This window comes from Mya arenaria, chromosome 3 (genome assembly GCF_026914265.1).
Source record: "Mya arenaria isolate MELC-2E11 chromosome 3, ASM2691426v1".
NCBI classification, from domain to species: domain Eukaryota; kingdom Metazoa; phylum Mollusca; class Bivalvia; order Myida; family Myidae; genus Mya; species Mya arenaria.
In genome coordinates, this window is record NC_069124.1 from 5,262,888 (window position 1) to 5,288,378 (window position 25,491).

A 25,491-nucleotide genomic window follows, 5' to 3' on the forward strand; every position below is an offset into this window, starting at 1 on the left:
AACATGAATGGTACTGCATTTCAGTCGGGTAAACATGAATGGTACTGCATCTCGGTCTGGTAAACATATATGGTACTGCATCTCAGTCTGGTAAACATGAATGGTACTGCATCTCAGTCTGGTAAACATGAATGGTACTGCATCTCGGTCTGGTAAACATGAATGGTACTGCATCTCAGTCTGGTAAACATGAATGGTACTGCATCTCAGTCTGGTAAACATGAATGGTACTGCATCTCGGTCTGGTAAACATGAATGGTACTGCATCTCGGTCTGATAAACATGAATGGTACTGCATCTCAGTCTGGTAAACATGAATGGTACTGCATCTCAGTCTGGTAAACATGAATGATACTGCATCTCAGTCTGGTAAACATATATGGTACTGCATCTCGGTCTGGTAAACATGAATGATACTGCATTTCGGTCTGGTAAACATGAATGGTACTGCATTTCAGTCAGGTAAACATGAATGGTACTGCATCTCGGTCTGGTAAACGTGAATGGTACTGCATTTCAGTCGGGTAAACATGAATGGTACTGCATTTCAGTCGGGTAAACATGAATGGTAATGCATTTCAGTCAGGTTAACATGAATGGCACTGCATCTCAGTCGGGTAAACATGAATGTTTCTGCATCTCAGTCTGGTAAACATATATGGTACTGCATCTCGGTCTGGTAAACATGAATGATACTGCATTTCGGTCTGGTAAACATGAATGGTACTGCATCTCAGTCTGGTAAACATGAATGGTACTGCATCTCAGTCTGGTAAACATGAATGGTACTGCATCTCGGTCTGGTAAACATGAATGGTACTGCATTTCAGTCGGGTAAACATGAATGGTACTGCATCTCAGTCTGGTAAACATGAATGGTACTGCATTTTGGTCAGGTAAACATGAATGGTACTGCATCTCAGTCCAGTAAACCTGAATGGAAATGTATTTCCATCTGGTAAATCTGAGTGGGATTGCATCGCAATCTGGTAAAACATTAGTGAAATTAAGCCTCAGTCTGGTAAAACATGAGTTGGATTAATCTTCAGTGAAGTAAAATGTAAGTGGGCTTGTACCTCTGTTTGGTAAAATGTGGGACTGAACCACAGTCTGGTGGTATTGCACTTCATTCTGGTAAAACGTGAGAGAAATTGCACCTAATCTGGGCAAATGTAAGTGGGGTTGCACCTAAGTCTGGTAAAATGTAAGTGGGATTGCACCTCAGTCTGGTAAAATGTGAGTGGGCAAGCACTTCTGCCTGGTAATATGTAAATGGGATTGCACCTCAGCCTGGTAAAACGTGAGTGGGTTTGCACCTCAGTTTGGTTTAATGTGAGTGGGATTGTACCTAACTTTTGTTTAATGTGAGTGGGATCGTACCTTAGTCTGGTAAAATATGAGTAGGATTGCACCTCAGTCTGGTCAAATGTGATTGGGATCGTACCACAGAGTGGTAAAATGTGAGTGAGATTGCACCTCAGTCTAGTAAAATGTGAGTGGAATTGCACCTCAGTCTGTTAAAATGTGAATGGGATTGCACCTCAGTCTGCCAAAATGTGATTACGATTGTGCCTCAGGCTGGTAAAATGTGAATGGGATTGTACCTCAGTCTGGTAAAATGTGACAGGGATTGTGCCTCTGTCTGGTCAAATGTGACTGTGATTGCACCTCAGTCTGGTCAAATGTGATAGGGATCGTACATTTGAGTTGTAAAATGTGAGTGGGATCGCACCTCAGTCTGGTAAAATGTGAATCAGTCTGTAAAAATGTGAGTGTGATTGCACTTCAGTCTGCTCAAATGTGATTAGGATTGTGCCTCAGTCTGGTAAAATGCAAATGGGATTGTACCTCAGTCTGATAAAATGTGACTAGGATTGTGCCTCAGTCTGGTAAAATACAAATGGGATTGTTCCTCAATCTGCTCAAATGTGACTGGGATTGTGCCTCAGTCTGGTAAAATGTGAATGGGATTGTACCTCAGTCTGGTCAAATGTGACTGGGATTGCACCTCAGTCTGGTCAAATATCAGTGGGATTGCACCTCAGTCTGGTCAAATATGAGTGGAACTGTACCTCAGTGTGGTCAAATGTGATTGGGATCGTACCTCAGTCTGGTAAAATGTGAGTGGGACAGCACCTAAGTCTGGTCAAATGTTAGTGGGATTGTACCTCAGTGTGGTCAAATATGAGTGGGATTGTACCTCAGTCTGGTCAAATGTGACTGGAATTGCACCTCAGTCTGGTCAATTATGAGTGGGATTGCACCTCAGTCTGGTCAAATATGAGTGGGATTGTACCTCAGTGTGGTCAAATGTGATTGGGATCGTACCTCAGTCTGGTAAAATGTGAGTGGGACGAGCACCTCAGTCTGGTCAAATGTAAGTGGGATTGTACCTCAGTGTGGTCAAATATGAGTGGGATTGCACCTCAGTCTCGTCAAATATGAGTGGGATTGTACCTCAGTGTGGTCAAATGTGATTGGGATCGTACCTCAGTCTGGTAAAATGTAAGTGGGATTGTACCTCAGTGTGGTCAAATATGAGTGGGATTGCACCTCAGTCTGGTCAAATATGAGTGGGATTGTACCTCAGTGTGGTCAAATGTGATTGGGATCGTACCTCAGTCTGGTAAAATGTGAGTGGGACAGCACTTCAGTGTGGTCAAATGTTAGTGGGATTGTACCTCAGTGTGGTCAAATATGAGTGGGATTGCACCTCAGTCTGGTCAAATATGAGTGGGATTGTACCTCAGTGTTGTCAAATGAGATTGGGATCGTACCTCAGTCTGGTAAAATGTGAGTGGGACAGCACCTCAGTGTGGTCAAATGTTAGTGGGATTGTAACTCAGTCTGGTAAAATGCGAATGGGATTGTACCTCAGTCTGGTAAAATGTGAGTGGGACAGCACCCCAGTGTGGTCAAATGTTAGTGGGATTTTACCTCAGTGTGGTCAAATATGAGTGGGATTGCACCTCAGTCTGGTCAAATATGAGTGGGATTGTACCTCAGTGTGGTCAAATGTGATTGGGATCGTACCTCAGTCTGGTAAAATGTGAGTGGGACAGCACCTCAGTGTGGTCAAATGTTAGTGGGATTGTAACTCAGTCTGGTAAAATGCGAATGGGATTGTACCTCAGTCTGGTAAAATGTGAGTGGGATTGCACCTCAGTCTGGTAAAATGTCAGTGGGATTGCACCTCAGTCTGGTAAAATGCGAATTGGATTGAACCTCTGTCTGGTAAAATGTGAATGGGGATTGAACCTCTGTCTGGTAAAATGCGAATGGGATTGAACCTCTGTCTGGTAAAATGCGAATGGGATTGAACCTCTGTCAGGTAAAATGCGAATGGGATTGTACCCCTGTCTGGTAAAATGCGAATGGGATTGCACCTCAGCCTGGTAAAATGCGAATGGGATTTTACCTCTGTCTGATAAAATGTGATTGGGATTGTACCTCTGTCTGGTAAAATGCGAATGGGATTGTACCTCAGTCTGGTAAAATGTGAGTGGGATTGCACCTCAGGCTTGTCAAATGCGAATGGGATTGTACCATGTCTGGTAAAATGCGAATGGGATTGTACCTCAGTCTGGTAAAATGTGAGTGGAATGCACCTCCAGCTGGAAAAATGTGATTAGGATTGTGCCTCAGTCTGGTCAATGTGACTGGGATTGTACCTCAGTCTGGTAAAATGTGAGTGGGATTGCACCTCAGGCTGGTCAAATGTGATTAGGATTGTGCCTCAGTCTGGTCAAATGTGACTGTGATTGTGTCTCAGCCTGGTAAAATGCAATTAGGATTGTACCTTAGTCTGGTAAAATGCAATTAAGATTGCACCTCAATCTGGTAAAATGTGATTAGGATTGCACCTCAGTCTGGTCAAATGTGAGTGGGATTGTGTCTCAGCCTGGTAAAATGCAATAAGGATTGCACCTTAGTCTGGTATAATGCGATTAGGATTGCACCTCAGTCTGGTAAAATGTGATTACGATTGCACCTCAGTCTGGTCAAATGTGAGTGGAATTGCACCTCAGTCTGGATAAATGTGAGTAGGATTGCACCACGGTCTGGTTACATGTGATTAGGATTGTTCCTCAGTCTGGTCAAAAGTGACTGGGATTATTTCTCAGCGTGTTAAAATGCAATTAGGATTGCACCTCAGTCTGGTAAAATGTGAGTGGAATTGCACCTCAGTCTGGTCAAATGTGAGTGGAATTGCACCTCAGTCTGGTCTAATGTGAGTGGGATTGCACCTCAGTCTTGTTATATGTGATTAGGATTGTGCCTCAGTCTGGTCAAAATTGACTGGGATTGTGTCTCAGCGTGGTAAAATGCGATTAGGATTGCACCTCAGTCTGGTAAAATATGAGTGGGATTGCACCTCAGTCTGGTCAAATGTGAGTGGGATTGCACCTCAGTCTTGTTATATGTGATTAGGATTGTGCCTCAGTCTGGTCAAAATTGACTGGGATTGTGTCTCAGCGTGGTAAAATGCGATTAGGATTGCACCTCAGTCTGGTAAAATATGAGTGGGATTGCAACTCAGTCTGGTCAAATGTGATTAGGATTGTGCCTTAGTCTGGTAAAATTTGACTGAGATAGTGTCTCAGCCTAGTAAAATGTTAGTGAGATTGCACCTCAGTCTGGTTAAATGCGATTAGGATTGTTCCTCAGCCTGGTGAAATGTGACTGGGATTGTGCCTCAGCTTGGTAAATGCGAATGGGATTGTACCTCAGTCTGGTGAAATGTGTGTGGGATTGCACCTCAGTCTGGTCAAATGTGAGTGGGATTGCACCTCAGTCTGGTCAAATGTGACTGGAATTGCACCTCAGTCTAGTAACACTGAGTGGGATTGCACCTCAGCCTGGTGCAACGTCAGTGGGATTGCACCTCAGTCTGGTAAAGTATGATTGGGATTGAACCTCAGTTTGGTTAAAAGTGAGTGGGATTGCACCTCAGTCTGGTAGAACATGAGTGGGATTGCACCTCAGTCTGGAAAAAAGTGAATGGGATTGCACCTCAGCCTGGTACATCGTCAGTGGGATTGCACCACAGTCTGGTAAAGTGTGATTGGGATTGCACCACAGTTTGGTTTAATGTGAATGGGATTGCACCTTAGTCTGGTTAATCGTGAGTGGGATTGCACCTCAGTATGGTAGAATGTGAATAGGATTGTACCTCAGTCTGGTCAAATGTAATTGGGATTGTACCTCAGTTTTGTTTAATGTGAGTGGGATTGTACCACAGTCTGGTTAAATGTGAATTGGATTGTACCACAGTCTGGTAAAACATGAGTGGGATTGCGCTACAGTCTGGTAGAACTCGAGTGAGATTGCACCTCAGTCTGGAAGAACATGGGTGGGTTTGCACCCCAGTCTGGTAAACATTAGTTGAATTGCACCTCAGTTTGGTAAACATGATTGGATTGCACCTCAGTCTGGTGAACATGAGTGGGATTGCATCGCAATTTCGTAGAACATGAGTGGGATTGCACCTTTGTCTATCTTCAGTTGGCTTGCAACGCTGTCAGGCTAAACTCGAGGGAACTCCGTCAAATTAAACATGCATTAAATACACCTTATACTGGTAAAACATTAGTTGGGTTGTAACTCGGTCTAATTTGGATTATACCTCAGTCCAGTATAACATGTGTAGATAACAATCTAGTTCGGAAAACATGAGAGGATCGAACATCAGTCTGGTAAAACATGACTCTAAGTCTTGTGAGCTTGAGTAGGATTGTCCCTCAGTCTAGTAAAACGTAAGTGGGATTCCACTTTAGTCTAGTTATTGTGAGTAGTATGTCAGGCCTCAGTCTAGTAAAACATGAACGGACTGAATCTCTGAATAGTAATACGTACTTCATTTGACTACCTTCGTCTGGTAAAATATAAGTGGGACTTAACCTCAGTATGGTTGGATGGCACCTCAGACTGGTAAAGCATGTGTGGGATTCAGCGGCACCTTAGATTGGTAAAACATAAGTGGGATTGCACCTCAGTCTCGTAAAACATGAGTGGTATTGCACCTCAGTTTGGTTATACGAGGGTTGTTCGTATATGAATGGAATTGTTTCCTAGTCTAGTAAAGCATGAGAGGTCTTGTACCTTAGCCTGGTAAATTACAAATGGGATTGAAAAAGTTGTTTGGGATGACACTTTATGGTGATAAAACATAACACCAAGTCTTGTAAGCTGGGGGGGGGATTGCACCTTAGTCTAGTTAAACATAAGTGGGATTGTACTTTCGTCTGGTAAATGTGAGTAGGTATATACCTCAGTCTGGTAAAATGTAAGTTGGATTGCACCTCATTCTGATAGAACATGACCCTAAGTCCGGCTTATAAAATTCAGAGTGGGATTGCACCTCAATCTGGTAAAACATGAGTGTATTGCAGGCCAGACTTGTAGAACATGAATGGGTTGCATCTGAGATCAGTAAAACTTTATTGAACTACGTACCTTTGTCCGGTAAAATATAAGTTGGACTACACCTCAGTATGATGCCGGGATGGTACTTCAGACTGGTAAAGCATGCGTGGGATTGCATCTTAAGCTGGTAATACATGAGTGGGATTGCAAAAAAAAAATATTTGATTGAAATGACATTTGTATTAATTTTGTCCTTATGATAATCACGGACATATGATAGGTTTATAGGTCCGTTTGTTAAAGTATCAACGAAATTATAAATGTCACAGTGGCGTAGCTACATATAGGCCTTGTAGGCCTCGGCCTACAGCTTTTTCAAAAATGACAAAATTTAAATAACCCAAAGATGCAATAAAAACTAATAGCTGCTCAAACACTTTGAACAACTCAAAAGTTTGTTTTATTTTAACTAAAGGTTGGTGTTTATTGAAACTACGTACAGGGTGTATTGCTTGATTTTATGGTAATCATTGCAAGTATAATTAAGTGTGTGTAATGCAAATATACAAGTCCCCAAACTCACATAGAACCATCGGGCCTACAAGTTGTTAAGGCCTAGCTACGCCCCTGAATAACTGAGTTTAAATCAAGTATCTCAGGACTGTCTCAACAACGTAATTATGAATGAACCGGTATGCAATACGGTGTGAGTGTGCAAATATTGCACCTCAGTGTATAAATAAGCATTGTAAAACTAGCCAGGCATAGTCCACATGTCTTAAAATATTCATAAATACTTATAGCTTTAATTGAATTTTAGTCGTGTGTAACCCGGCTCAACCAGTAAATAATCGATTATTAATGAACAAAAAATACAATAGAGCAGCACCATATAAACATGAACATTTTGAGGAAAATCAAGAAAAGAAATGGAAAATAGACCGAGAGGACAAGATTTCACAGACTTTGGCAGAGGTTATTATTTTCATTTAATAATTCAGTAGACTTCTGCATCAATTAATTCGAAAGTATTATAGTAGTGTCTCACTAATGTTGTCCGGCATCGGATCACTGACTGAGGCTGATACCATCTGTCAATATTACTATATATATAATTTTTTGTTATTTATATTTTCTTTTCCAATTAAACTGCATGACTTCTTGAACAGTATTCTAAATTATCAATATCTTTGGAAGCAATGATGATGTAAGCAATGATAATGTTACTTTGGAATGTTCCAAGTTTTCACAAGCGTGTCACCTCTGTTTTTAAATGACCTGTCTGAAAACAATCCTCTAAAGCATACTGGCTAAAGTCACAAATCCGAGCACTTTTTTAGGTTTTCCACAATTAACTGGGAGAGTTTTTGTTGTAGTAAGTTAAAATTGCGTATAAACATCTTTGGTTAATGTGACAAGATCTGTCAAAGTGCAGATTCACGATCTCACCAATTTTATGTTGAAAATCGTTCATTTTATAAACAGTAAATCAGCCTTAAATTTATGCTATATAGACAAATATAGAACACTTGTAAAGTGAAAATACATGGTCATACAATTATAATGAATAAGTATGCTATATTAAATAAACACTTAGCTGCACAGTTATTTATTGTTTTCGATGTTATTCCCCCATGTGCTATATTTTGATCTTTAAGCGTGTAAACATTAAATGGCATTTATGGCATTTTTAAAAAAAAAAAACTTAACAAAACAAGATGAAACTTCTCAAGAGAGACCAAGGCAAGCCTCTCTATTGATCTAGATCATCGAATTATCGATCATGGTAAACAAACGCAAATGTAGCTGGTGTTCGGGATTTGTGCCCTGTTCGGAAATGTACCGTCAACCAGTACACTGAACATGTCAATGAACTTTCCCACAGGACAATGACACAAAGGCAATTTTAGGATTTAGACGTATAAATTTTGACACTGTTGCAGAAAGACTCTAAAGTTGTGAAAAGCCCTAGGAACCTTTTTCATATATATCCTGTAGATTTTACTAAATGCGACTAGTATTCTGCACTTTCTTTTGTTGTTTTTTTTAATCTTATTTGTGTGCTAGGTACACTTTGAATAAAATATGATCACTTTTCTTTTCCTTGTTAGTATTTTGTGATGAAAAACACTAAAACTTATCTTGTTTCTTGTTTAAACTTTCCATTAAGTCATATAAATATAAATAAATAATACGAATGTGTTTCATATACTAAAAAAACAGTACTGTACATAAAAATACAATCAGTATCAATAAATTATCCTAGATTTGATTTTCTATTCTTAATGCATTACTAGATATATAGTATTCATGAAAAATAAAGGAATATTTGATCATTAAAGAAAATACTTTTTAATGTGTCCTTTTTTTGTATAGTCACACTTTATTTTCTCATAAAAAGCATTTAAAACAAAGAAACAAATAAAGTCAGCTAAGCATTTGAAATAATCAGAATGGCCTAAATAGCTGTACTGGTACTGTTAAAATATCAGTGCAGAGGGCTAGTCTTATTTTGGTATGATCAGGACAGGGTACAAATGTCACATTGCATCTGTGTTGTTTTCATACATGTCTTTGGATAACAATTTTTATATGCTGACAATTAGGAACTAAATGACATTTAAAATCACAGTCCTTGAAGACATTTCAACAATTAAAAATATAATATTGAAAATGGATATTCAATTTTCTGAAATTGAAGAAAAGAAAAAAAAATACTAAACGCTAATCTTAAATAAAGCATAGTAAAATTTGTTTGTGGTTACAAAACAATTTTTTGTCATGAAATTTTTAATCAAACATTTGTTAATATGTGATGTATTCCTTCACTGCATGGCTTTCTGGCAATTTCCACAAAGTGTGAACTTCTGTTTTATTGATCTAGCCTTTGAACTCAACGCAGTACATCAAGTTAACACTGTATACACACTAGCCTATATATCTATCCCATTGATTGTCTATCTTTTATTGATGCTTTGAAAATAATGGCAGTTTATACTAATATGGTAAGATCATGGCGGCACTTTAATCTCCACCCTCCAACAATATTTGACCAACCACTGACCAGACCACTGCTGTTACATGTCAAATTTATGACCTAAATGGACATAAATTTAAAATGGGCTTTTTCAAGAGCAGTAATTTTAAACAAAAGTGGAAGATTTTGTCAGGACAGTGGTAGAGCAGTAGAAGGGTCCATAAAGCGGTAGATTTTGTCTTCCGCAGGTAGAGTTTACATGTCCGAAGCTTTGAGAAAAACTGAATATTTAAAGAGACTTAAGATAGCAATGACTTAAGACTTTACTTAAGTAGTTTGACCAGCTTTAATTTGACAGGCTGGTCAAAATCTTTTTATTTAAGGTTTATTTTCCAAAATGCATTGATTTTTTTATAATATTTCTGATTTCATCATGGTCATTTGTTTTCCTGCTAAATGATTGTCCCTCATTAACAGTGTTAACAGTGTTAATAGATGTTGACATCGCTTCCTTTCTATAATTTTTTTTTATCTATGGATGAGTAACTCTGAAACGTTAAAAAATAAACATGTGTATTTTTGTAATTTTTTTATATATTAATTCTAGGGCTGTGTATCGTCACCCAACTCACGATACGATACGTATCACGATACGGAGTACCCGATTCACGATATATATATATATATATATATAAATTTATAAAATTTATGTAGGACTTTAATGTTTGCCTATTTTGTAAATTGTTGAGCATATCCTTACCAAAACTATATTTTTAATGTTTTTATTATTTTGTAAATTGTTTGCTATATTATTAAATAAATAGTATTTATTAATGTTTGCCATTTTCATTAATTGTTGATCATATTTTTATTAAATGAAAATTGGTCATTTAGTTTTGCCTCTTTGTTAAATGTTAATTGTTGAGCCTATTACTTATGGTTATACTTATTGTTATTAAATGAGTATTATTTATTTGTCTTTTGTTTACCTTTTGCATTGGTGTTTTCCTTTGGTATCAAAGTACAAAATGTTTGTTTGGATAAAACACAAGTAACACAAAGAGGTATGATCTCATTGATCTGGTATTCTTGAAATGAAAATACAAAACAAAAAACTATGTGTTTTATCGCACAAGCATGAGATATTAGTTAGGTGTCTACTAGCTAGTGTCTACTACTGTCTAGTCACTGCTGACATTAATCTATAAGTCAAACGTAGCCATTGCTAACACCAAATCTTTTTCACTCATGTTTTTCTTCAGAAAAATCAACATATCTTGACTTTGCAGACGACTGAAAACTGTCAAAACAGCGAAAGCCACTTCAGCCGCATTTCAACATACAGCTAGCTCGCAGATTCCAGTTTTTTTCATATCTTTTGTAAATCAAATTTAAAAAAAGAAAATTAAATTGCATTTTTTTTTTAGTTTTTATTTTCATTTTAGTTTGAAAAATAAACACGGTGTAGATAAGTAAGATAATTAGATGGTAACGTATTTTGCTAGCTCTACCTGCTGTTTGCGAAAATGCGGCTGATGTGGCTTTCGCTGTTTCAACAGTTAAAAATGAAAGTTAACAAATTGACCGGATCGTGCAAAGACGTTTGGAAAGTGTTTTAAGCATACAAATCTAAAGTCTAGGTAACAAATCTAACGATACGCGATACACACGATTTTTGTACAATGCGATACGATACAGTATATTGTCGGGTACTGAATCGCGATTTCACGATGCACCGATGAATCGTGATGGCCCTAATTAATTCATTGTAACATTTAAATATCCGATCTGTATTATAGACTTGAGCATGTTCTAAGTTTCTGTGATATATTTTCAAGTACTGCTTGATTTTGGCATTTAATCTAATGTATTATGTATCACAAATTTTATATTGAGTGTATTTTATCTGCAAATAAACATTTATCAGACGCAATCTGATAAGGTTAACAAACAGACATGAGTTTATAATTATACATGGGTCCCATGTGTATCCCATTGGGATATATGCTCAGAAAACAAAACAGAAAATGATTTTGATTTTGAGAGGCAAATATTAATATTAATAATAATAGTAATATTAATAATGATAATAATAATATTTATGGTAATAAAAGTAATAATAATAAAACAGTAATAAACCATTAAACAGGAACTTTGCAAATTGCCTTATTTTTTAGATTTCCAAGCATTGAGAGATAGTATAATTTCCCTTGTCTCTGATGAAATATTGATTTCTGGAATAACTAGCACTGATAGCACGCGTTGTATTGATCATCACATGGTGGGGAATAAATATAGATTTGTCACAGAAATCTGGACTGATGCCTGTAGCTTCTACCTGATACAAATATTAGCTTTATTAAAAATAGCCTGCTGGGTTTGGGAAAAAAAGGCATGGTATTTTAGAAAATGATTGAGGAAGACATTTGACAATTCATCCAATGTAGTACTATTTCATTTGGCATTGCTTCTTACTATCTTCGCTCAGCAAAACAAAGGCTAGAAGTGAGAATAGGAATTATGAATGAGGGTTTGAACTAATACATTTTAATGAGTGTGTAGCAAAAACATAATAAAACATAATAAAGCATAACATGTCTTATGGATAGATTTTATGTTATGATACATATGGGTTAAAGTTAATGTTTTACAAATAGGTGACTCTGATTGGCCTGATTGTAGATATAGTTTATGATTGGCTTTTGTCTTTAAGCAATAAGTATGTTTTGGGGTGTCATTTCTGAATAATGAATGAAAATACCTTTTAGTTTACTATTTATCACATTTATTTTTGTCATGTGTTGTAGCAACTCATTTTTTTATAAGAATGTTTATGAAAGTTGTCCAATAAAAAATGAACATGTATGAAGACAATATTATTTTCATGAGAGAACAGAGTGGTGTGATATTGTAGCCCGCTGATGACTAAATTGATTATTTTAGCAGAAAAAAAAGTGTGTTTAGCATGAATGTCTTTATACTAGCCAAGCTGCATGCCCAAACTGCATAGTAAAACACCTTATAAAACCAATGAATGACTAATATTGTTTCAATTTGGCAGTCATTTCCATATGGATGTTTTAAAATGATTAAATCAGAATCTGACCATTGATCCCATTTTGTTGAGACACGGGTGTAAACATTAAGGCATTTTAGACTGTGTTTTTGTTATGACATGTTCTCTGTAGAGAAGTTTAGGAGACATTTTTGAACTCTGTATGGGAGAAGAGAAGTCTTATTATTCAACTTACTTAGCTTCTTAGACATAATCAATGGTAGCCAGAATAGTAATGGGTAGTGGTCAGTGACATTTCAGAGTTCATACAGTTAATGCTGGTTATGATGTTTCTTCCGAGAGATCATTAAAGGCTGGGTTTCATATAGACAGAAATTACCCGCTATTTGATGGCCGTCAGTTATAGCTTTGGTCTGGCTTCACTGGGTTCATGATTGGAGTTTCTGGAGACAATAAAATCAGAATTATGCATTGTACAGATCAAATGGCAGAACTTAATTGGAAAATGCAATGCTCAGAATCTTACATATCATATATATTGTCCATTTTTTATTGTTTGCAAATGCTGATTTTATGAGAGCGATATTGTCTGAGTACATTGTGAAACTCTTCATTGTAGGTTTATTTTTATACCTTGCAATGATTTCAAGCGAGGAGTTTATTCTCAAGAGACATTGAGGTTTGAAGGCTGAACATTGACTGCCTTTGCTCTGCATTGTAATAAGCTAGTTATAATAAAATGGAATAGGAACAAAGATGGAATATATTTATCGATGTATTATAAAAGGACTTAATCAATCTGTGAGAGGACTCGTGTAGGATGTATAACTACGGAGATATTCCACTAGGTCCTATAACCTCAGGCTGGGAACAGTCTAGTAAGTAGCTTTGCCTGTCATTGCAGTGTTGTAAAGATGTAAAAATAGTGGTCAATACATGTAGTGAACTTTGTTGTCTTTTACAGCTAGTGTTCATGTTCAATGCATTATTCATCTATTAAATTTAAGGCTTTGTGCACTTTATAGTTATACTCTTGAGTTGAGCAGATATATCTGTTTGTCCTATATTTAAGCGCCCTTTTGGAAACACCTGGTTTCTTTAACCAATAACATGTTTTTTAAATAAAAAATCGGAGAAGTGCGATAAAGCTAGTTATGGCACTGGAAATTTAGCAGCCCATGTGTGAATTGTTTTAAATAATCAATAATGAATTGCATTAATCCATTTTCCAGGGGAACTGCCTTGAAAAGGAAAATATATGGGTTCTTCTGGTCACAGATTGTTTCTTGCAATATAGCCGTTACAGCACTACAATGAGGAAGCGTTGATAATGGAGAAATGTAATTATGTTTAAGGTTTCTTAAATTAGGTTGTAGCAGTAAAGTGCTGTATTCTTAAAGAAATACAGACTTTGAATACTATAAAGTACAAGCATTGGTTTCCAATGAAGCCAAAACTCTAATCCTGCTGTTTCCAGACAATTAAAAGCTGTCCATATGGGGACATAAATGTAGAGCGTGGATACTGCCCTAAGTATATATAAGTATGTGAATACTGTACATTGATCAACAATTGTGTTACTTTGTTTTAAATGGAAGTCTTAATTACATAACTATAGCCTAGGGTTGTTGGGGGACAGTGATACAAAGTGATTGGTGTTCGACATCGGTGACACGATACTGATGTATGGTGATTACAGTTGACGGTGACAGTTGTTAATTCATTAGTGCAAGTTCACACTTTCACTGATGTTTATAAAGGCATGATTTTTAAATGGGAAAGTTTTTATTAATTCATTAATGCATGTGCACTGTTTAACCGGGGTTAAGAGAAAGAATGGCTGGTATCTTAATTTGGTGGTGCTTGAAAACTTGTGGATTATATTGATATGTGCGAAATGACTTGATGGAAATAGGCTTGAAGATTTTTTGGATATCATACAGTGATACATGTATGGTCACTACAGGTTTTAAAGTTGATCTTTTATGGTTACGTCATACTAATAAATAGTGAGTGTACTGTAGAAAAGTGTGAATATATTTCCCTCTCTAACATACCTACAGTTATACAATGGATAGATAAAGTGATGAAGTTATGAATCAGTGTTTACATCATCTTTCAAACGGGTACATAATTGTTATCGTAGCTGAACATGAAATACTATATGGGAGTAATTTCTTTTATATATTTCTTGTCCTTGCAAGAAATTTGTACTACTATGGGTGTCAATTAGGAAAAATAATATAATATAGATGATAGCAGGCTCTACATTGAATAGTGATGCATTATAAATTACATAGCAGTGTTTGGTTTCATTAAACACAAAATATCATGATGGAAATATTTATGTTGCTCAATGTTTTGCTTTATTTGTTACATCTTTTAAGTTAAGAAAGTGTGAAAGTGACTTTTTACTTATGTTGTAGAAATATTAAATGAGAAAAATGGAAAAGGATGAAAAGGAATTGAAAGCGATTATGCTAGAACCTAATGGATTTGATGAGCCGGATATTCCGGGTAAGTGTGAGACAGAGTTACTTCCCCTGCATAATTATAACAATGTAACCATCCTGTGTGCCTTAAAGTAAACTGACCCAAAATAATGCAATTTTGTTTTGCTAGTACGGTGTAGGGCTTACTTGCTAAAACAAATACTAATCAAATAATAATAATATTAAATTTAAAGTAGTTTTTTAAAGATTCTGTGAAAAAAAATATGCATGTAGAACTATTTCCATTTTGTTATGTACATACTTGTGAAAATTGCATTTCCTTTACCATTCTGCCAGACACTTCCTTATGTGTACTCATTTACATTTATGGGAACTGCTGCGTCATAATATGATTATTATGTCTAAAGAGACTTTATTGCCTTGCTGTTCTATTGGGTGCTTTGAAGCTATAATTCTATTATATCAATAATGTATAGTCATTTTACAACCCCCTTTTGATACAATGACATTTTAAGGCATCATAAGTGATAACACATCCGTGATGCGTATTAAGCTACATATATAAAACATATCAGCATGCATGGTACAATTTATATACACTAGTAATGTGAACCTAGAAGTTGAACACCCAGCTACCCCATACCCAGTGTGTGTTTACCATGACTGTGATGAATTACGTCATTATTGCTACCTCAGAAGGCAACCTCTTGCTTCAAAAGAATACTTAAAACAAAGATAACTTTCCTTTTTCTTCACCATTTTCAATGAAACAGATGGCAGTCTATGCCACTTAAAGAGCCCAGCGTTTGTTTTATTCCTGGAGCTTGATAAGGTGATTAGTTTCCTCAAACACTTGAAATCAAAATAATGTTTTGACAATGCTCCATCAGGCGGTTTTTTTTTTAAAAGGTTTGTCGAAGTGTTTTTAGAAAGTAGACTCTCAAACAAACTTTGGTAAAAGACAGAAAGCAGGCCGTTGTAAGCGGCATCGACTGATTCATTTAAAATGGTGAAGAAAGGGTCAAGTTATCCTTGTTTCAAGGGATTACTGTGTCGTTGTTGTCTGCAGATTCAATTTTGATGTATCACCGTCATTCCCGATCAATCATTTTTAACAACTTGTTGTAGAGTTGGACATGGTCATAGACAGTCATAGACAGTAAATGACCTCTATTAATTTTTGGGTCAGTATATCAAAGTTGATTTTGGGGTCAGTATGTCAAAGGTAAAGGTCAAGTTGAAGTTGACCTTTACTAGAAAAATGATGGCAATCTGCAGCCAATTGTATAAACGTGGATAAGTCCTAACCAGCGGTTATCTTTTGGTTATCTCCCTGGTTTGGGCAAGTTATCCGTAAACCGATTGTATAAAAAATAAGTTATCCTAACCAGCGCGTGATTCGGCTAACTTTTGGACAATATTTAACCGACCACTGGGAGTATGGTTAACTGACTTATCCAAAACAAAGATGGCGGACCAGACATAAACAAGCTCGATTCCAAACTTATTTCAACGATTTTACAGACACATGGACTCTGCCTAAATAAAAAAACAAATGGTATAACCTCGATATCCATGACAGTGATGAATTTAGAGGTAAGAAAAAAACAATTTCTTATTTGTGACCCAATTTATGCATAAAACTTATCCAAGGAATCTTGAAACAAAAACAGTGACAACAAGCTGCATTTTGAGAACGATATTTACCTTGTTATTGTGTGCATATTATTCCATAATCTTACACTAGTCACGACTCTGGATCGAGACCAACAATTGCTTGCAGGTCTCGCCCTTACTGTGTATAGATATACCCTCGCTTTAAACATATTTTGTTTCATTTCCACATATTTACAATCAAACTAAACCGCGTGTAAACATTGAGAAAAGTTGACAGCTATGACGTCATTTTCAAGGAATCTTACCCATTCTAAAGTCTATTTCTCCAACTTCCTTTCAATACACCCTGGTTGAGGCACACAGGAGGATAATTGCTACTGTTCAGTAGTATGTAATTATATTATTGAAAACACATAAAGAAGTGTGTGTGTGTGTGTGTGTGCGTGTGTGAGTGCGTGCGTGCGTGCGTGCGTGCGTGCGTGCGTGATATAAATGACTAAATGTAAGCATAATTGTGATTTGAGAACTAACTGTATCCTGCAAATAACATGTTATAGATAAAAAGACAGATTCATTATTTATCTCTTATTAAATTGTATATAATAAATGTATGTTTCAGTTGAGTGGTTTTACCATCCAAAGTCATAAGAACCATTTTGATAAGTTCTACACATGTCTGCTACAGCAGGGAATGGAACCAACACCAGCTCTAATACTTCACGAGCAGTAAGGATATACATAGCATTATCAGGTTAGATTGTTAACAAAACTATATTGTGAAATTGAAAACATATTTCAAAAAATATAGCAGTATACTCAGTACAGTCATTTTAATAAAAGAAAATACATTTATATTTATATATAATAATTGGCTTCTTCATAATTCAACCTTCATTAATAACAATGAACATAAATATCATAAAATAAAGTGAGAGCAATACTTAATAGGAATTATTAAGAATGCCTACCCTATCACATGTTATGGGTAATATGTTGAATATCTGTTTGTAAGTCTGTTTGACTGCCTGATTTAAAATTGTCTTGAATACTCCATTTAAGGGAAAGTTTTACAGGAACATTCAAATGTAAAGCATGGATTTTTATACTTCTGCTTTATTGCTTATTAAATAGTTTAAATTTGAACATTTGAGTACTATAGAGACCAAATTGCATTCTGTTGCATTAAAATCATGTTTTGACATTTCAGTTCTTGTAACTAATATAGTTTAGTTTTCATGGTGTTTTAAAGGGGCGTTCCCTTCATTGGCAAAAATATCATTCATCTACCTTTAAAATATGTTCAAATGCCTATTTAAACGCACATACACGATTGTTATGATTTAAAATATTCATTTTACTATTCTTCAGAGTGTAGCGGTACTAGCCACTTGATGACCAAGTTCATCTGACAGACTCCTGTTTTAGGAAACACCACAAACAGGAACTTAAAAGTTCATGAGAGGAATAGAAAACGTTTCAAATTGCTGCTCCCAGAGGGCTTAATTGTCAACGTCCTATCTTGTATTGATACAGTAGGGTTAAATAAAAAATGATTATTGTTAATTATTATATTATCCATCAAATTTGATATCTTAGATCTTTTTCTTGCAATTTAAATTATCATACTAATGGGGAGTGTTATATACAAGAAATAATAAATACCACTTGTCATGTTGAAACAATGTTTAGTTTGATTATTGTTTTTAATTGGAATGTACCAAAATAGTCATTTTATATTTAAATTTCACTCTTAATGATTTTCTTTGTAAACTATTCATTTGACAGTTAATGGCTGAATTGGAAAATAAACAACAGTATTTGACATTAATTATATTGACACAGGGCTGCATTTACTGTAAAAATAGTTTTTACAAAAGATGTTTGTCAAACATTATGCCCCCCCCCCCCCCCTGAGCGCCATGTTGTCAGGATTATATGGACAATTGTATGACATATGCATGGACCGAAATGACAGCTGATTTGTCACTGACATTGGATGCCGTTGAGGCAGTTTTAAGATTATGACCATTCAATGTTTGAGGATAGAGTGTGTTTTGACCATGACCTTTGACTCTACGACCTCAAAACCCATAGGAGTCATCAGCTGGTCACCAAAAATATAAATGTCAAGTTTAAGGACCATGGGTGCAGGCATTGACAAGTTATCACACAGACAAGCTTTTTTCGTTCAAGGTCACTGTAACATTGACCTTTAACCCGATGACCCCTAAAATCATAAGGGGTCATCTACAGGTCAGACACAACTCCAAGACAAGTTTGAGGGCCATGGGTGCAGGCATTGTCGAATGATCATTTGAAACATTTTCGCATTCAAAGTCACTGTGAACTTGATCTTTGACCCAATGACTCCTAATATCAATAAGGGTTATCTCCTGGTCAGGCACAGCTTCCATGTCAAGTTTGATGATCATAGATTCAGGCATTGTTGAGATTTCACTGGGAGAAGATTTGTTAACTTTTATGCGTTAAAGGTTACTGTGACCTTGACCTTGACCAGATGACCCCCAAAGTCAATAGGGGTCATATCTACTGGTCAGGCCCAACCTTCATGTCAAGTTTGATGACCATACGTCCAGATATTGTTGAGTTATCACTTGGACAAGCTTTGGTCTACCGACGGACCGACCGACCGACATGTGCAAAGCAATATACCCCTCTTCTTCGAAGGGGGGGGGGGGGGGATAGTAACGAACATTTTGTATAAATGATGAATGGTTGGTTTTAAAAAAATCTTATAACAAATATGATAAAATAAATACATTATTGCTAGAGTGTGGTTTTATTGACTTGTTGTTTGTAAAATAAATTTGCATGTCTCTTCAACACTAACATTAAAGATTTTATTAATCTTAAATACATGTGTGTGTTGTTACACACTGACTTAGAATTTATTTACATAGTTTTATGAAAATAAAGAACAGAAATTATATTTCATGTCTGTTGATTTTGTGGTCCTGGTAAGTGGAAATGGATTCACGCAATGGTTTATCGAAGGCCATATAGAGAATAAGTTATTAATAATACATTGTATTATGCTGAGAGGGTTAAATTGTAAACTAATAATTTCTCTGTACTGATACTGATACCAAAAGTCACTTATCATATAAATGAGTTTAAATTTGAATAATAATACTAATTTGAATAACATATAAAACTAAACGTTTTAATGTCAACTTTGAATAACATATAATGTCAACATATAAAAAACAAGATAAATATATTAAATTAGTATCAAAAGGAATCGCCCCATACAAAACTCATTTGATTTTTTCAAGGACAAAGTTGAAACTGACTATACATTCCGTAGATGGCATCTTCTACAAAAAAACACACACTTAAATGGACGAATTTTAATGAAAGTGACACTTTTTATTTCGGGTTAGCAAATACAATTTATTGGCAACTGGTATTCACTTAAAACTTGTTACGGTATATTAAAGAAGCTTATATGAATGATGTTTGCATGCTCATGCATTTTTATTTGATGCAATATCAACAATATTGTGCACATTAAAAGTTAAATACCCCTGTTTCCGGAATGAGCTTATCCGTTGAGATGTTGCATGTGTAATATTTATCAAACTATTTTTGACAGAAGGAGCGTATACATTGTTGACAGTTTTTTCAGGTATTTGGTTGAATATTTACCATTTTAATATGCTGGGCAGATTTAATGAAGTTTGTCATTAAATCTGCCGATGCACAAAATTCTATAAAGAGGAAATATGCACTTGAAACAGGTAAGTGCGATTTTATTAAATTGGTACTACTGTACCATGATATATTAGATTTTCATTTGTCATTTTCATTTTCAAAGGTACACCATAAGCCCTATATATTGGTGTATATTAAAATAATAGGTACATGTTTACGCTACTTAATGGATATTGGATGTGTAATGGATTTGATGGGTATTTTTTTTCATTAAAATTCAACAACCTTTTCGTAATGTCGTTGTATATATGCCAAACAAGTCTATGATGTTAACAGAAAAATGCGGTAAACACGCACTGACCGGAACCTTGTTTACCAGTGCATTGTGGGTATTTTTATGAAGTTTTGGTTAGGTTAAAGTTGTCCAAGTTGGTTAACTTAGCCGCCGCATTTTCTGCCTTTATACAAACGGATAAACGGTTTGGATAAAATGGCCAACTTGGTTAAAGTTAACCGCTGGACAACTTTAACCAGCGGTTAAATTTAACCAACTTTTATACAATTGGCTGCTGACAGACAACACATCCTATTTGCGGATTCTGGTTTTTAGCTCTACTGGCCAAAGGCCTGAAGAGCTTATGCGATGGTAATGTGTACGTAGTATGTGCATCCGTGCGTCCGTTCGTCCGTGCATTCGTGCGTCTGTAAACAACTGCTTGTGAACACGATACAGTCTTCAGTTTTGATTGTATCTCGATGAAACTTGTACAGTATCTAGATATCCAATAGAGCTCGGTTCCTTTCAAAAACCAGCCAGATCTGCCCATGCATGCCTAGATTATGGCCCTTGATAGTAAAAAAAATGCTATTGTGTAAACACTAGCTTGTGAACACGATACAGTCTTCAGTTTTGATTGTATCTCAATGAAACTTGTACAGTATTTAGATATCTATTAGAGCTCAGTTCCTTTCGAAAACCAGCCAGATCCGACCATGCATGCCTAGATTATGGTCCTTGAAAGTATTAAAAAATCAGTTAGTCTGTAAACAATTGCTTGTGAACACGATACAGTCTTCAGTTTTGATTGTAACTTGTACAGTATTTAGATATCCATTAGAGCTCGGTTCCTTTCGAAAGCCAGCCAGATCCGACATGCATGCCTGGATTATGGGTCTTGAAAGTATAAAAAATGCTATTTTAAGCTAAATCTATTTTTAGCCAAGTGTACATGAGCGAAGTCTATTTTTAGCCAAGTTTCCATGTATAGTGACATTTGCTTGTGAAGGTTTGTTCAAATTATGCCCCTGGGGTCATTACTGTCCCCCCCCCCCCTTGCTATTTTGAACAAGGCTTTATTTAGTGGTCCACTACCATGATTGTTCAAATTATGCCCCTTGGGTTAAAACTGGCACTGCCCTGGGTGTCACAATTTTCCTAGAGACTTATTTAAGAAATATTTTCAAAATCTTCTTGTTTCAAACCACAAGGCCCATACCTTTGATATTTGTTGTGGAGCATCATATGATGCAATTGAAAACATTTGAAATAATGCCCCTTGGGCAAAGGCTGGCCCCACCCCTTTTGACTTACTTATTAATTTTTAAAGCTACAGTAATGAAAATTTGACCATGTGAACAGTTTTGCAAACAAGCATTAATGTTGTCCTCGGATGTCCTTGACTTTGACCTTTGACCGACTTTTTATTTTTAAAGCTACAGAAATGGAATTTTGACGATGAGTACAGTTTTGAAAGCAAATATTTTTTACCCTCAGATTACCTTTACCTGGCACATATTAAAATAGTTCATGCAACTAATCTGCTTACAACACTTCCTGTCCTCAGATGTTGAATGTGCAGCGTTTTCAGCTAACCCAAACACTAAAAGTGAACTATATATTTGTTGCCTATTACTCAAACGTACATGCTCTGGATTGAAAATGACCACAAGAGCCATGCCAGTAGAGCATAGGCCCTTTTGGGCCTCTTGTTATTCCTTCCTATTTATTTTAAATATTAATTGTCTGATTTTACAAACTATTGTTCTCAATTGTATGTACCATTGATGTGTATGCAATATTAAATGAGCATGTGTATTATAATCTCTGTTGTAAACTTGCTGAGATGCCAGATTGATTATGATGTGTCTTTATGTAATGACAATTTGTCATCTAGTGGCCTTGCATGAATTGGTGCAGTAGCCTACAATCAGAGAGTATTATCAGTTGTAGTTAGTAAGAACTGGTGTTTAGCTCTGATGCAAAAGTTTGGTGATTTGAACTCCATCACGGGAACTTGGCAGTTAACTGAAGAATCATTGAGATATTTAAATGAACCTTGGAGCACATTTTGCCAGAGACGATATGCAAATGTATGGTAAAGTCATAGCTCTGGCTTATTTATTGTTTAGCTATGCCCGCTGTTTCACTGGAAACCAACAGACATGCGTTGGCATTTGCTCGGCAGCACTCTTGTTAAAATCTGCATGGCTCCAATATAGTTGTACAATATGTGAATTTGTTTAAAATGTTATTCATAACTAATGAAGTTTAAGTTCTTCAATCAATAGAAAACTTAATAATGCTTGTACACATTAACAATAACAGTAGCTGTAAGAGTGGCTTTTATTACATAATAACTTCAGTCATTCGTTATTAAGTAACATAGGTGCTCCTGTATGAAAGGTAATATTATAGAACTTTGTGTTAAGGGACTCAGAAAAGCTCACAGTAACAATTTTTGAGTCTATTTTTGGATATCTCAAAAGTTCATAAGCATGACAAACGTGTTCTAGCTAGCTTATTTCATTAAGCACAATTTCTGACCTTACCTTAATTTTACTAAATAAGTAAATTTATTATGATTATCATGATAATTTGGTTTTAAAGTCCTAAAACTCTTAAGAAATGTAAATATTACAGAAATAATACCAAAACAAAAATAGTCAGCTTATTTAAATCCTGTAATAAGAAACTTAACATGTTTCAAATATTTGGGGCAATGAGAATGGCACATTTCTCATTTGTTTCTGTCTGTATTTCAGACTACCAGCCGATGCCCAGTCATGTGGGCTCTGAAACGACCGAGGAAGCCCAACCCCAGAACGAGCGCGTCATCAACATTAACTCCGCGCAGAGGGATAAGTTCTGCAACAACAAAATAAGGTACTATTCCAGTCATGTCAAATTTCTTTGCTAGTTTAGTTCATCATATTGTTTGAAATTGTTTAAAATATTGCTGATGTAGCAAATTATGACTTGTATAAAAAGGGAGATACTTTTTGTAAATTGTCAAACATTGTGTTCAGTAATGCATTGACTGCACAGTTGCCATGAATAGCTGAAATGTTGTGTTACGCAGCAAATAAATGAGGTCTATCAATATAAAAAATGGTTACCAATGCCACTCACAACGTAATTATCTGAAAGCATTGCATTAAAGGGTTTTTCTTTATTTGTAAGGAAAACACAATAATTTGGCGTAAAACACCCAGATGTGTCATCCTATTATTGAAAGTTGTGTGTGATATTTTCTCGGCCATTACATGAACAATACCTATAAGGAAAAATAAGGCTGCATCTAGACCTTGTCCATGAGTATCACATCAAGTACTCAAACCAGGCACAAGAAATTCTAAACCATATTTATTCAAACAGAAGAAGGACGCACATATCGATTGTTTCATCTGATTGCTGATAACTTGGACTCTATATAATGCTTGAAGTTGTAGACATAGCAAAATGGTCAAGTTACACCCTTTCTTTGTATTATATCAATACACTAATAGTTAGAGTAGGGGTTTAACTATTTGGAGTAATGGTTTTTAGCTCTACTGGCCAAAGGCCAGAAGAGCTTATGCGATGGTAATGTGTACGTAGTATGTGCATCCGTGCGGTCGTGCGTCTGTAAACAATTGCTTGTGAACACGATACAGTCTTCAGTTTTGATTGTATCGCGATGAAACTTGTACAGTATCTAGATATCCATTAGAGCTAGGTTCCTTTTGAAAACCAGCCAGATCCGCCCATAAGTGCCTAGATTATGGGCCATGAAAGTTTAAAGAAATGCTTTCTATTTTTAGCCAGGTCTGCATGAGCGAATTCTATTTTTAGCCAAGTTTACATGTACATGTAAATTCAAGTCTAGAGTTAAGGGAGACAGTTTGCAAGTCTAGGATTTTGAGAGACAATTTGCTTTTTGCTTCTGCAGTTGATTTTGTGAATTACTCTGCCTTGTTCTTGTTGAAAGCCCAAAGGCCATTTTTTAGCTTTAAGTTCTGTAGTTTGCGCATTCAGCTTAACAAAATTGGTTGTGAATGTTTAAGTTATGCACCTGGTGTCATTACTGGCCACACCCAGGGTTCACAGGTTTGGTAAACATAAATCTGGAAAGGTTTGAAAATCTTTTTGTGTGTTCGTGCATCCATCTCAGCACAATTGATTGTGAATGTTTGTTCAAAATGATCAATGTTGTCCTAGGATGCCCTTGACTTTGACCTTTTGACCAACTTTTTTTAACTTTTAAAACTACAGAAATTTTTACTATGAGTACAGTTTTGAAAGCATTTTTTTTTGTCAGATGACTTTTACTTGGCACATATTTAAATAGTTTATTAAACACCTATTGATTTAAGAGGCCATCCGGTCAAAGGTCAAGGTAACAGTGACCTTGAATGATAGAAGATTTTTAAAGATTGTCCGATTGATAACTCAACAAGTCCTGGACGTGTGGTCATCAAACTTGACATATAGATAACGCCTGACCAGTAGATGACCCCTATTGATTTTAGGGGCCATCGGGTCAAAGGTCATGGTCATAGTGACCTTGAATGATTAAAGGATTTTAAAGCTTGTGTGAGTGATTAATCAACAATGCCTAGACCTTTGGTCATCAAACTTGACATTGAGACTGGGCGTGACCAGTAGATGACCCCTATCGATTTTAGGAGTCATCAGGTCAAAGGTCAAGGTCACAGTAACCTTGAATGATAAAAGGTTGTCCGATTGGTAATTAGACAATGCCTGCACCCATGTCCCTCAATCTTGACTTGGAGGTTGGGTCTGACCAGTAGATGACCCCTATTGATTTTTGGGGTCATTGGGCCAAAGGTTAAGGTCACATTGACCCTGAATGATAAAAGGTTGTCAAAGTGATAACTCACTAATGCCTGCACCCATGGCCCACAAACTTGACTTGGAGGTTGGTCCTGACCAGTAGATGACCCCTATTTATTTTGGGGGTCATCAGTTCAAAGGTCCAGGTCACAGTAAACTTGAAGGCAAACTTGACAATTCCTTGACTGACCTATGGGTATCAAACTTGACATGAAGGTTTGGCCTGACCAGTAGATGGACCATGTGGATATTGGGTTTCATCAGGTCAATGTCA

At 36.1% G+C, this 25,491-nt stretch overlaps 1 protein-coding gene across 6 annotated transcripts in view; it reads left to right on the forward strand.

Annotated features, from left to right (window-relative positions):
- The first annotated feature begins 7,201 nt into the window (after positions 1-7,201).
- LOC128227137 (probable phospholipid-transporting ATPase IA) overlaps positions 7,202-25,491 on the forward strand; it is a 68,041-nt gene continuing 49,751 nt past the window's right edge. For 3 of the 6 annotated variants that reach the window (XM_052937374.1, XM_052937371.1, XM_052937375.1), the window contains exons 1-4: positions 7,202-7,341; positions 13,592-13,699; positions 14,786-14,876; positions 23,147-23,267. In XM_052937374.1, coding sequence (XP_052793334.1) covers positions 14,795-14,876; positions 23,147-23,267 — 203 coding nt within the window. In that variant the 5' untranslated portion in view covers positions 7,202-7,341; positions 13,592-13,699; positions 14,786-14,794. Of the gene's footprint in view, positions 7,342-12,953; positions 13,238-13,591; positions 13,700-14,785; positions 14,877-23,146; positions 23,268-25,491 lie in introns of those variants that run through there. The other 3 variants (XM_052937372.1, XM_052937373.1, XM_052937376.1) reach the window with 3 other exon arrangements.